The 14,021-nt window shown below is 45.1% G+C and overlaps 1 protein-coding gene across 3 annotated transcripts in view; it reads left to right on the forward strand.

Moving 5' to 3' along the window:
- The window catches only part of CD247 (CD247 molecule), a 57,608-nt gene that overhangs the window by 35,716 nt on the left and 7,871 nt on the right, over nt 1-14,021 (forward strand). For 2 of the 3 annotated variants that reach the window (XM_027784655.2, XM_027784656.2), the window contains exon 2: nt 11,252-11,358. In XM_027784655.2, the coding sequence (XP_027640456.2) occupies nt 11,252-11,358 (107 nt within the window). Of the gene's footprint in view, nt 1-1,632; nt 1,757-11,251; nt 11,359-14,021 lie in introns of those variants that run through there. The other variant, XM_055802858.1, reaches the window with a different exon arrangement.

Below are 14,021 nucleotides of genomic sequence, written 5' to 3' on the forward strand. Positions count from 1 at the left end.
AAAGACCTGCAAAAATCCCAATATGTCAATGTTCAAATACTTTCTTCTTCTGCCCCTCTGAAACCAGCACGTTCAAGAGCTATATGAAATGTCAGGGTCTTTAGTGCATTCCTGTTGTCATCCCATCCTTTTTTCAGCATGCAGAACATGAGCTGGTGACTTCATCATTGAATGTTTGCAGGGATCGATGGAGATTTCCTGGATAGAGGGAGTGCGGAATTTGGCCCGTGATTTTCAGTCAAGCTGACCCAGAGCATTGCTATTGCACTCAAGCTTTGTGCAACATTGTCTGTAATTATCGCTAGCAAATGAACTCTGAAGTTAAGCCTCTTCTGGAAAATTATTTTATGTTATTAATAGGTCTGCAAATGTAATTTAAATACAGAGTGGTTAAGTGGACTGTAAACAACATAGAACACTGAAAAATTTAAAACTGAAAAAAAAAAAGTGCTTTTCCAGAAAGCCTAAAATGCTGAGGTTTTGCTGCTTTACAAAAAATGCAATTTTAATACTCACGTTATACATCAGCAACATAAATTGTAATTTATTTATTTCCTAATGCTGCACCATTGTACTCTTAAATTTGAGGTTCTTACTGATTTTAGATAGCTTTGCTTGGAAGCTTTCATACTCCCTTTCAGCATAGTAGTTATTACAGCCAATGAATAATTGGAAAAAATATTGTTAATACAGTAGAAATTAACTACCAGGATAGATATCAGGCATGATTGGAGACTTTGCTTAATATTTGCAAAAGTAGTCTGATGGGTAACAGATACCTCTGTTAACACTTCTCATTTATTAGTAGTGATGTAGAGATGTATTTTAATTTATATATTGAATACTGGAATTTACTTGATAAATTTTAATATTAGTTGCATGCATTGTAGATATGGGAAAGCATAATTGTTGACTTTCGCCTCAGTCACAAACACTGACATAGGAAGGTTTGAATTCTTACTGTAAATATACAGGAAATTTTCTTTGTGATGAGAGCTTTGGGTCCTTTTTCTTTCCTTGTTTTACTTTTTCTACAAGTCTGTCTCTCCATAGAGAAGCAATTAAGAAGGTACTAACTCCTAGTGTCTGAGATTTGGAAAGCACTTCAATATTTTTGACAGTTAAAATATTACTTGTGTTACTCTTATGGGCAGCAAAATAATGACTTTACGCAATAGCTTTAATGGCGAGGAATTTTTGTCCTCCTATGCCCCCCCCACTCCTGAATGCATTTCTTTTTGCAGGCCTTAATTCAGTCAAAATCTATATATAGACTCTTCGTATTTGCCATTTCCTACCAATGCGTGAGAAACTATGTCTCAAAATAGAGCCATGTTTTTTCTTATCCTGTAATACAATCTGAGATATGGTTTTCTAAAATTAAGTATAATCCCTCAGGTGGCTTGTAATAAAATGTAGTGATGGAGGTGTACCAACCGCAGTTAGATCACTTGAGAGAAGAGCACAGGACTCAGCAGCGAGGTGTTAATGGGGACATAAAGCCATGCCCCTGCGCCCCACTTGCAGACCATGACTAATGCCTGTTCCCATTAGCACTGTTGTATTTGCCATAAAATTCTAGATGTATGGTTGCTACATGCTATGAAAATGTGAAATCTCCCAAATTAGAGGAAGAACATTTTGGAGATGGAAGAAGTGATTCCTTCTTTTCTCAAGGGGGATTTATGAGTGTCAGCAGAGTTAGGGTTTGTTCCGAGACCCTTTGCTGAAGGGCTCCGGCGAGGACCCAGACAAGGTTTGTTGCGATATTTCCATTTTGTGATAGCTTGTCTGTTGGCTTTTTTTATGAGGCCTGTGAAACACTTCATGTTCAGAGTGTTGTTTTCAGAGTGGAATATTCCCCAGTGGTGGTTTTATTATTATTGCAAAGCTTTGGCGAGCAATGCTGCAAAAAGAATATGCAGGGAACTAATATTACACAAATCCTTAATCAACCTTCTTTTTTATTCGGTACGGAACTGCTGCATGGGGGTATTTTTGTCTATGCATCTTCTAGCAGAGGCAGGACATGACATGTATGGCTCTCCATTAAGTGGGTCAGTAGCAGGGGACTAAAGGCCTGCTCTGAAACCTCTCCCTCCGCAATGTGTGTAGCTACTACAGCCTAAGGAGCCTCAGATGCTGGGGCCGGTATAACCTTCTTCCTGCCTGATAACCTGAGGCCGCCACTGCCTCTGTAAGAGGATTTAACTGTTTCTCTGCTTGACACCAAGCTTCACTAGTAATTTCTTCGCTCTCAGCAGCCTTCTTGCAAGTGGATGTCTATGCAGGGACTGCAATGAAACATCTTGAGATTTCACAAGTCTTAAAACAGTCTGCTCCCAGTTGTCCTGCTGGATGAGCAGAAGTAAATCTTGCAGCCTTTCCATAGCTGTGCATATGTCTGCCTTCCTTATGATTCAGTCACGATATTTATCTGCTGAAATCCATTATATGAGGAATGTGTTGAAAGCCTTGGATGACAGCTACCTGGGTTTTGCAAAATATTGCTACAGGTTTAACCTAAAAAAGTGGATGGTTTGCATTACTGGGGGTTTGGTGCCCTTCCTGACCCTGGCTTTTTTGCCATGGGTTAGATCTGGTGCTGTCAGTGAGCTTAAGTGGAAACTGATCCTGGAGAAAGGAAAGAAAAACTGCTTTCATCCCAGTAGGATTAGCTGTGATGGCTGTACAGTCATGGCTTTGACCATCCATCAGGGACAGCTCCTGTCATTGTTATGGCTTCGGTCCACGTTGGCTGCAACGCAAGGACTTGCCTATGGACTGACTTATTTAAATAGCCTTGTAGCTGCAATTCTCCCTCTGGCACCTCCACCCATAGCTTGCATCGCTGTGATGGAAAAGTTCCCCACTTCTCTGCTTGTAGGTGATCAAGAGGGTTGCAACTGAGCTCAGTCTGAGACGAAACAGCCTTGTGGAGTCTCTTTTTGGGCTTGTGCATCTCGCCACTTAGACACGAGCTGAGCCTTGTGGAGTCTCTTGCTGGGCTTCTGCATGTCTCCACTTAGTTTGGCATGAGCTGTGGAATCAGAGTAGTCCCTTCCTGCACTAAGACAAGAAAATGCACTGATAAGTGTGCTTGCTGACTGATTCTGAATATTTTGTTCTCAGGTATTCCTATTACTTTATTACTCAGCTAGCAGAAAGCCATTTCCCGCCAATAGTGATAGCCAACATCAGCTTAATGACTTTCAAAAGCCTGAAACTAAGATAAAAGGGAGTGGGGGGTGCCTTATAAATCTCCCAGTTGGAAACCATTCTTCATGTTATCAGTATATTTGATTACTGGAGCCAGCAGTGAGCTAGCTGCAAGCTGTTTAGCATAACCACTGCTTTTTGTAAAGTCTAACTTAAAAGTGCAAATTTGAAGTGCTAGGGAAAAGTCTGCCACGTCTGTGAGGTGCTCTCTGAACGGAGAAACACATTTGATTGCAATCAACAGCATCTTGTGTCTGACTTAGTGTCTCTTTCTTCAGCCTTGCAGCATGTACTCTCTTCGGGATTCCCGGTGAGCTGTGTAGACTGAATTCTTTTAAGTAGTCCTCCATCGTTGCATTGGGTTGTAAAAGGTAAACATGAAAAGGCCACCTAATAGTAAATCAGTCTGGGGTGAGTTACTGTTGTTGGATGCACAGACGGAATTGGTAGGGGAAGGGGTAAGTAACCTAGAAACAACCATTTGAATAATAAGTTTTGCCTCTTGGGACACTTAACATCAGACTGGATTAGACAATAGAAAATTTACAGCGGGGAACACCTTTTGCATTAACTAGGCTAAACTTCCGCTACCCCCGGTTGAAGACAGGGCTAGTAAAAGCAAGTGTCTAACCTGAAACCCCTACAAAAGCTGAAAGAGCTGCATGGCTTGCATCTGTCACCTCAGCTTGTTGGATATCCAGGTTCTGCAGTTGCCCTGTGCATGATTTACTGCCGCTAGAAGACAACATCAGGTTTGCTTCAGGAAAGCCCTTTGTACCAAGTTCTTGCAAAACTGAGAAGTGAAAGCAGTTGCTTTTTCTGAGAATGACTGGCTGTTTTGATGAAGCAAGGAGTCCCCTTCCAGAGATGAGCAAGACACTCCCCTCCTTTTTGTTTCTGACGAGGCATGGAAGGATTTGGAGGGCAAAAGATCACCTTATTTAATGATATGTTCAAAGTTAGTCTTCTTTGCCTTCAGACTGGAAAGGTAGACCATTTATTGCTTTGTGCACACCTGGCCCTCTTCCCACAAATCAGACAGCTGTTGGAGATCTTCCTGTCCTGCTCCTGTTACAGTACCCTGGACTTTTTATTAGAGTCTTAATTCCATGATGTGCTAGAAAATGTTTGGCTCTTTGTGGCACTATAATATTTACCTTCTTTTGAATCACTTTCCTCCCAAATAAATCCGAAGAAAACTTGTACTATTTCAGCTTTGTGAAAGTGCCTTCCTGAAAGGGCTCCTAGAAGGACAATGAAGGGCTCACGAGGACCTTAAAGCACCTTAACTTGACCTCATGTTTCCATAGCGCTAACAATCTTTGGCATAAAAAAGGGGGAAGTTAATGACCTAAAATGCTTTCCTTTTTTAAATGTAATTGTGGCTGTCTGATGTCTGGCATTGTAACCTGAATCCTGATCATATCAGCAGTTTGCTCCTTGGCTTTAAGGCTGAGGACAACAGCAAACGATAATGTTGAACTTCATGGGCATGAGCTGTACTTTCAGCTGTGTTGTGTTTCATAAATACATGAATGGTGTATCGATGACAAATACTGAAATCTTCCTCAGTGCTCCAACTGGTGGTAAGGAGAAAAAAACCCAACCAGTAGTGTAAAAAGTTTGTAACTTTTTTTGCCAAGGCAGGTGGCTGGTATGAAAAGACAAACCTGGACATTTTTTCAGGCAGTAAGCTCAACGGCATTTTCTGCGGTGGGGTTATTGTTTCTTCCTGTGTTAAGAGCCTGCTGGCTCTCCTTGGCTGCAAACCCAAGGTTTGCAAGTATGGTAGTGGGGAAGTTTTATGTTGAAAGTGTTACTTGGCTCTGTAATCTTAATACAATTTAATGATCAACAGGACTATTTTTAGGCTCTGCATAAATGGAGAAGTCTCCTGACTTCACACACTTGGTTCGATGCAAGGGATGCCTTTCACTTCACTCATTTCTATTAAGTGGCTGCCAAGCACATCAAACCTGTCAATACACCATGCTGGTATAATCCAAGCCTTTTCTTCCCTCAGTTGTTTTTGCTCAGATTTTTCCATTGATATGCCCAAACAATGGCATTGAGGAGCCTCTTCCTTCTGCGAGGGAAGGAGGATTTGTCCTCTACTTCTTCAGTCTGGGGTGTCCCAGGTTTGTTTCTTTATTTTTATCTATGATTAAAAACCATAGAAACAGGTAATTATCAATAAATAAACCCCAGGATAGATACATTCTTTATGAACAGGATTGTCTTTCAAAATTTTAGGTAGCTAATTTTTAGGCATTTAGTCTGGACTGTCTCTTCAGATGCCAGCCTTTATGCACTGGAAGTGAAGCACCATGCTGGGTGCTCACATCTCTTCCCTTTCTGCCCCAAGTCCAGGCAGCTGTGCTGGGTTCAGCATCTCTCTTTCAGACAGTGGCAGGAGGCAAGATCCATCACACCTGGCATCTCCTCCACATTTGACCTCCGTAAAGAAAATCCAGTGGGTGCCTGATGTGCGGTATGGTGACAGTGGCACCCCGGCTGTGAAAGTCTGTCCCCGGGGTGGGTGTCTGGAAACACAAACCTGCAGCAAGAGGTTTTTGGAAGGTAAGGGGTAGAAGAGACAGGAATTGCATGCAACAACTGTCAGTCCTTCGCATCACTGCTCGGTAGAGGACAGTGGCATCTCAGAAATGCTGCCTGCTTCGCGCCGGCATGTAGCTGTGGCAGTTTCTGCCTTTAAACACCTTTGTATGTAACTGCAGTTGCATCAATAAATCTGTCGTGCTGGGTTTGGTTTTCATGGGCTTCACTGAGAAATTCAGTTTTAGGGAAGATAAAACTCTTCATTTATAACTGTGTTAGTGAATTTCGGTAACCCCTAAAAATAAAACTCTTAAATGAATCACTTGATGAGGGCCATGAGAGAGAAAATTTTATAGGGGACAGATTTGATCTGAATTTACAAGTAGTTCAGCTTTTATGGTCTTGTATTTCCTAAACTATTACCAAGAACCATGGCCTAACTCAATCCAGATGCACACTAAAAATGCTGGAAGGGAAAAATCCTATTTAAAAAATATGCACTGGTGTGTTTGAAGAGTCCAGGCTGTGTTTCAGTGATTCGCTTCAGCAGATCCCAGTTGGGACCGGTGGTGTTGGGCCACCGGGTCCCGGGCAGCCTCGAGGTGCAACATCTGCAGATCGTGCCATGTTTTGGAGCGGGGCGAATGTGTCTGGATGTGGGTTTTGGGGCTCCCCGGCTGCCTCCGAGCCTGAAGCAGACAGTGCATGCAGGCAGCAGGTGGGCAGGTGGCTGGATATACACCCGCAGCCACATACAGGAAAGCTGGTGCTGGGCCTGAGCCGAGGTGTGGAAACTGTTCTCCGAAACCACAGCGCACAGGGGGGGCTGCCACGCAGTGCTCGCAAGGGGGTGCCCGCAGCACGGCCTTCCTCGCTGACCCCTGGGCTTCCTCTCCTTCGGCTACCGGGGTTGCTGTCAGTCTCTTGCTAGAGGGTTTGCTCTCACTCGCCTGTCAGTAGCAGCTGGTGTGAATGGCTTTATTATCCCACCACCACCATATTTTAAAACGTAAAAGGTGGCAGGAGGTTGTTGCAGGGATGTGAACGGGGGGCAGGGTGAGGGAGGTGTGCCAGCCCGGGGTCGGGGCGCGTGCGTGCACAGACCTGCAGCAGCAGGAGAGTGCCCGGGCGTAGGGCAGGGCTGCAGAGCTGCGTGGGAGGAGAGGGGAAGAGGGGAACAGAAGCCCAGGCTTTGGAAAGAGGAGGTGTTGGGAAGAAACTTCTCAGCTGCAGAAGCGTAGTTGGGAAAGAGTCCCAAATGTGGTGGCAGGCACCTAGGGTGTAAGACTGAGAAGGGCTGGCAACCTCGTCATGAAACGCAGCAGTACTCCCCTTACTGACTGTCTTCTTTCCTGCTGCTTCATCTGCTTCTATGGCTCTGCCAGCCCTTACACAGCCCGTATCATCCCCTTGTACAAAGTTTTCCAAAGCTTCTCCTGTAAAAACTCCTTAAAAAAAAAGAGTAATTACCTCATACTGTAAGTTGCATAGTTTTTTTCTGGTTTTCCTTAACGTCCTGGCGGTCTATGAGTAAATTTCATCCCCCCTGTGCAACGGGAGAACTAACCTGTGCAGCTACTTGCATAGGAGCACACGGTGAACAAGAGTAAGTGCAAACTTTCTAATTGTCATTCCTTCAGAGCTTTCTTTCCCCTGGGCAAAAGCACCACTTTGACCTCATCCTTAAGCCCTTGTGTATTTGTGTACCTATATGTCGTCTTGTGATTCAACTCCTTTTTGATGCCTGGAGAGAAAGATGCTGTTTGCCTGAGCCGCATTTAAGCAGTAAACTTGCTATCATTTACAATGCAACGTAACTGTATTCCCCGCCGGCCCGTGACACGACATGAGCTGTGCGACATCTCGCTTTACAACCCTGCTGTATATTACTGGACTGCTGAAATTTGGAGGGGTAAAACACCGGTATATGAATATTGAAAAGATGCTGTGCAACTCGCAGTAGCTACTGGGTAAACTGTAAGGTTAACGGAGTGGGGATTATCAGTGAAATGTTTATTGTTTGTGCTTTGCTGAGTGTGACGGCTCCCTCAAGCCTGGCAGGCTTGGCTCTGCCCAGCTCCCATCATCAGCCCATCCACTGCAGCAGCGTGACCTTGACCTCAGCCCCCCAAACCGCAGCTCGAGGTTCATGAAGGGCAGAGAGTACGTTTTGGTGGTGCCTAAGGGACTGGTCTTCTGTTTGTGCGTGTTGTGCAAATATTGAGGAGGCAGAAACCCCTCCTGTGGTGATTTAAAAGCCAAAGCTGATCCTGTTCACATGGACGGAGGCTGTTTGAGCAGCTACTCGTTCGTTACACTTCGTGTCTCTTTGACCTTTGTTTGAATAGGCTTTGTACTTTTGTCTTTTTCTCTCTCTCGCTTTCTGATCTGGGAAGCTACTGTAAAGGCCATTATTTAGAAGGTGATTTGTACCTTTTTCTTTTTTTTTAAAGAATACAGAAATCGAGCATATTAAGGAAGGAAAAGACATGAACTAATTATTTTTCTTGGGTTTTTTCTAAACGTTGGACTTTACCGCTGTCTCAACACATATTTTTCCAGGAACCATCACAGCCAGACTATGTTTTACAGGATTTACCTTGTCAAACAGCTTTAATCCATCACCTGGGGTGCCAGAGGCCAGGCTGCCCCAGATCAGCACTGCGTAGGCACTTGGGCGGCTCCACAGAGTCAGCCAAGGTTGACCACAGCTGATATGGAGGTACAACTAAGTCCCCTACACTCTTGATGTCTCCATAGTCCTCTGCATCTCCTGCTTGAGCTCCTCCTGGTCTGGGGAGTTTATTAGTGCTGGAGAAATACTGGACTTGAGATGATGGTGTGAGCACGTCCTGCCTTGGGATGGGAAGAGGGGAGTCAGGGCCAGGATCCCCAAAGCCACCTTCAGCAGTATCTCATATAGCCCCTGGCTTCCTGGCTCTGTGCTTGGCTGCTCAACTTTCTCACACGGTATTTCTGATCTGGGCACAGGGCTGGAAAACCCTGAGCTGCCACTGGACACATCCCGCTTGAGGTTGGGGTACGCTGGGGCAGACTGCTGCGCTGGGCTAAGGCACCTGAATTACTGCTATAAACAAATCACCTCCGGATGCTGTACAGCTGGATTCCCCCATGCTGCGTTTTAGCTACCAGTCCAATCAGAGTCAAACTGGTTTTGTGTTGAGCCAACTCTGGCATGAAATGTTGTCCTGTGACTAGCTGGAAGCAAACCTCTAGGAAACTAATTTTGGTTTGTTTGTTGGTTTAATATACAACGGTGGGCAAATAACTTAATCTCCCTCTGTGCATTTACCCCATGTACGTTAAGTTTTATAATCCTGGAAAAAATGTGGTGAAGGTTATTGTTTATAAAATGCCTTGAACCTTCTTTTTAAAATAATAGAAAGAGGAGGGGAAGAAGGAAAACCATCTAGAAACTTAATCTTAATTTATTTCTATGGATTTGTTTCTAAATGCATGATTTTTAAACAAAAGAATGTGACCTCCTAGTTCTAGCTAGCAAACAAATGTGCTGTTTGGAAATGGTTGGGTTTTTTTCTGGTTGTGTTAGGCTCTCAGAGAATTTACAATTGCATTACCATGTATCCAGGCACGGCTTTTCAGTCACACTTTATACAAATTGCACACTTGAGCAGTGCGACGGGCCATCATCATTAACTTTATTTCTGCAAAGGAGACTTCCTTACAGCAGTGAGTGTGTACTCGTTGAATGTTATCTGCAAGTTTCTTGTAATGAAATCAGAAATTCCTCCTGATGGGCCAGGGAGAAACCCTAGCATGCAGAAGCGTCTCACACTCAGTACTGGAGTAACTGCACCTTGAAGCGCTGCGCTGAGTGGTTCAACTACCCTCCATCACATGTAGTTAATAAGAATTGCCATACTTTGCCTTAGGAAAGAGATTAATTGTACCAATTCTTCTCAATTTATCTTCATTGAAGGGCTTCACAGGCTCTTGGTTATTCTTGTCTTTCTCTTTTGAACTCTAATTCTTTGTACAACACACATCTCAGATTAATTTTGAAGTGATTTTTTTTTTAAGTAAATGTGCAATAGTTTTTCCCTTAGGGATGGACCTGGAGCTGTATATTGGATCTGTAGTGACTTAGACTTCTTGACCTGAATTGCTTTCACTGGTTGATGCTTGGTTTGTCGTTGGTTTGTTTGGGTTTTTTTTTAAATGGGGTTTTTTGGTTTTTTTAGTTACATTTGTGAACTTACAAAGTGTTTATGAACTGATACAGGGGCAGTTTCATCAGTTTTAGCTGCTGAAGACCAATAATATTCTGTGCCTTGCTTGATGCGGTCAGAGTATAAACACACGAAATGTTGATTAGGAAATTAACATCAACATCTTCTGAGTAACAATTTTATTGAGCTCTCAATTAGGGTAGTAGTAGATTTTTCTCCCTCAGAAAAATTTTAACACTTCTTTTAAAAACAAATACAAAATAAAACTCTTTCGGGTGTGATCCATCCAACAAGAGGCAGCCAGTTGAGGTTCCCGTGCAGGGAATTCAGGTTTAAAATCCTCCTCTCAAACTGAAAGCATATCAGGGTGTCTCAGGGGTATCTTACGGATGTGTCCTGATCTCTGGGGTTGAAAGTCTGTCTCTCCTGCCCATAGCTCTCTTCTCACGAGTAATGGTCTCCAACATCCCCAAACTGGAAGCCCAAGAGAACTCTCACACAGAAGACACTGCAGCTTTATGGCTACAATATATAAGCTGGGATACAGGAGATACACCTTCAGATTCCTCTTCTGAATAAAATAGAATAGCAATTTCAGCCTGGATGTCTGGATGACTATGGCGGTGTCAATCTTTCTTTACATTTAACACAAAATTTTGTCCTGAGAAGCCCTTCTCTAAAATTTTGTCCAAATGGACATATTTTGTTATACATACACAAGTTTCAGTAGATGAAGGAACCCCTAACCAGGCCCAGTAATGAATCCCTACAGGAGATGCTGCTGGGTTTTCCCAGAAGATAAATCTGTGTGAGGCTTTCTTGGAGTAACTGTGGTGTTAGCAATCCTTGACTAACTCCATGCAGATCCTGCGCTTGCTCCCTGACCCATCCCTGCGAGCCGCAAGGAGCAGAGCCCAGACTCTGAGGGTTGGGATACTCTGGGAAAAATGTCCTGTATTGGTTGAGGGAGGTTACAAATGTTTCCATCCTTGGAGATGCCCTAACCCAGCTGGCTGAGGTCCTGGACAGGCTGCTTTAACTGACCCTGTTTAGAGAGAGGGTTGGACCTGCAGTGATGCCTTCTGACCTAATTAATCCTATGATGCTTATTCAGATTTACATCTCCATTGCAAATGGACAGGCTTGCCCTCATACTGGCTGTTTTTTCATGAAGCGCTATGCAGCACTGCCACATTTATGTCGTCAAGCACCCAGTGATACAAATGCCCTTGTTCGTTGATGTGTCTGACGTTTCTGTACAGATGCTGTACCAGTTCTTGGACTGACAGACCCAAGACTCTGCTACTTACTGGATGGATTCCTCTTCATTTACGCAGTCATCATGACAGCCCTTTTTGTGAAAACAAAGGTCAGTCTATCCAAACACTGATGCATTTGGCTTTGGTGGTGTAAACAAGTTGGGCTGAGCTGGAAAGTGGGGGTGGAGGGGAAGCATGTTTCTTAGAAGAAGACCTTTTATTTTTTTGTTTGCTCTTTTTTGGTATTTTACTTCCCTCCTTTTCTGGTGCTAACCTGAGCAATCTGGGGGAGTTCTTTCTGAGGCTCATGAAAGTTGAGGAAGAGAGTATTACGAGGGCGTTTTGATGCTGCAGTTATGGATGAAGAGATTCTGGATATTGCACCTGGGAAATGCCTGATCAATAGTGATGTGGTTTATTCTGCTGCTTTGTCATTGGAAAGAGAGGAGGGGATATACAGAAAATTCAGGATAAACGCTAAGCTTGTAAAAGATGTATTAAAATACCTCAATAAATCAAACTTCTTCGATAGTATGAGTGTGGTGATGCAAACGATACAACCCCAACAGCCACAGGAGAGGAGTCAGGGAGACAGGACGGACACAGCTTGATGGGCTGTTGTTACCATCCAGCAGCTGTTCAGCATCTAGGGAGACACTTAGTGGCTTTAGTGCACTTCTGTGGAAGAAGACAACGTAACGCAACGGAGGTATGTCCCTTTCCAGACACATACGTGCTCTGCGAGCTCTGCTAATTGTAGGAGAGGAGTCACCTGCCTCTCTCCAGCACAGGGCACTCCAGTGCAATGGTGCTTTCCACCAAGCCTTAGGAGGTGAAAAGGTGTCTTGACTGCTCCCTGTACATGTGGCTCAGCTTCCTCCAGAAGCAAAGGCTTGCTGCACTTGGGATCTCACCTTGCTTCTTGCCGGGTCACAGCTGAGATCACCGGCAGGAGCCCTGATGGGGTGATGTAGCACTGCTACTGGTGCCCCACTGGCTCAGCAGTGGGATCTTCTCTCAGGACTGCAAAGCCAGTGCTGAACCCAGAGGGAGGGAGGGATGTTTGGAGGAAAGGAGCAGAATTTGGTAACAGTAAGGGAGAAGCCTTTTTTCTTGCCAGTGTAAATTCTGACTTGCAGATGAAAGTGCTGCTCTGGGACTTGAAGTGTTCTGGAGGCTGCTGGGGCGTGCAGAGCTTGCGTTGTCCCTGCGGGCAGGAGCTCTGCGCCCTGCCTGCTGCTGCTGTGGCCAGGAGCGCGGTGGGTAAGGGGGGCTCAGCAAAGCATCCAAGGAGGAGCGTGAAGCCGGCACAGGGAGCTGCCGTGCGCTTGCCAGCCACTCTTCCTCCCCCAGCCAGAGCGTGTCTGGAGTTTGCTGCCACGGGGGCAGCAGCTAGTGGGGTCTCTCTGCTGGTGCTCCCTGTGGGGGCAGAGCTGGAGCTGGAAATGGCTCCTGGTCAGAGGCAGCATCCCTCTCCTCTAGGTCTGGGAGGGCTCGCTGTCCTCCTGGTGTGCCTAGCTGTTTGCTGGTAACGTGCATCGTGTTCAGCTGCAGCGAGTAAGCTGCTGCACGAGGAAAGGCAGTAGAAGGAAGGGGAAAGCCGTGCCTGTGGTTACACTGGAGCCTCGCAGCTGAAAGCAGCAGAGGCGTTGCAGCTGAAATGCCACCGTAAAGCACCAAGAAGCTAGCGGGGCATCTTCCAAGGGGGTCTTGGTCTTGTCCCAGACCTAGGACTTTTCAACAAATCTTCAGAGCTGTGGTATCTCTCACCTCATCTCCTGGCCGAAGGAATTGTTTGTGGAGACTTTTGCCAAGAGCATAGCCTCGTCTCTGGGGCTCTGTTGGGAGTTTTTTGTTGATGGAGCACATGGCCAATGCACATGAACATTTAGGCTCCGTTGCAAGAAACATGGATTAGATGCTTGGTAAATTACTGGTCCCACCAAAGGTTCAGGGAGGTAACTTAAATATGATTTTAAAAAAGAAAGGCAAGTTTATCCTATGCCTAAATAGAAACCTAGCTAGAAAGTAACTTTTAATAAAGAATTTAACATATGATAATAACTCAAGAAGGCTAAAGCAATGCAGACTGTAGTTTGATGCCTTTGTTTTTTAAAGACTGGAACACAAAGCATTTGTTCTCACTGACCTAAAACTGCCCTTTTTTACCTGAAAGTTTCGCTTAGCAGTTGACCGCTCATAAATATTGTGAGCAGCTGTGCCAAAGAGTAGCTACAGAAGGGAAATCCTTTACCTCCTTCTTAGTTGCCACTTACACCAATTTACCATGGTGGCACCGCAGCCTCGCAAGCCAGGTGCTGCTCCCGAGGGGCACGGGGATCCCCTGTGCCCTCTGAAGCCGAGGACACCCAGGAACTTTGCAGGCAGCACTCTTGCTGGAGGACTGGGATCTTGGGGGGTGCTTTTGGTTGTTAGCAGCCCCAGATACCCAGGGTTTTTTAACACAGGCTGCAGGTATGATTTTAGAGCCTGCCGGAGCTCCTTTCGATAGCACAGGATTATGATATGCACCCAACAGGAATGCAAAATCAGTGTATGGGGGTGGCGCCAGATACTTTGAGTAGCTGAGACCTGGTGTTACATGCAAGTAAAATGCCCTGGCTGATAAAGTGCCAGCGCAGCAGTGGCTTGAATTGCCTGTAGCCCCACTGGTGCCACAGGGGGCTGCTTTATGGGCTACCCTGTTTCTGATGACTAACTTGTAGGGGAGGGGGAATGAACGTACTGAACGGAGCCACTGTCTCTCTGCTCA

The sequence above is a fragment of the Falco peregrinus genome, chromosome 4 (assembly GCF_023634155.1).
Source record: "Falco peregrinus isolate bFalPer1 chromosome 4, bFalPer1.pri, whole genome shotgun sequence".
NCBI lineage: Eukaryota > Metazoa > Chordata > Aves > Falconiformes > Falconidae > Falco > Falco peregrinus.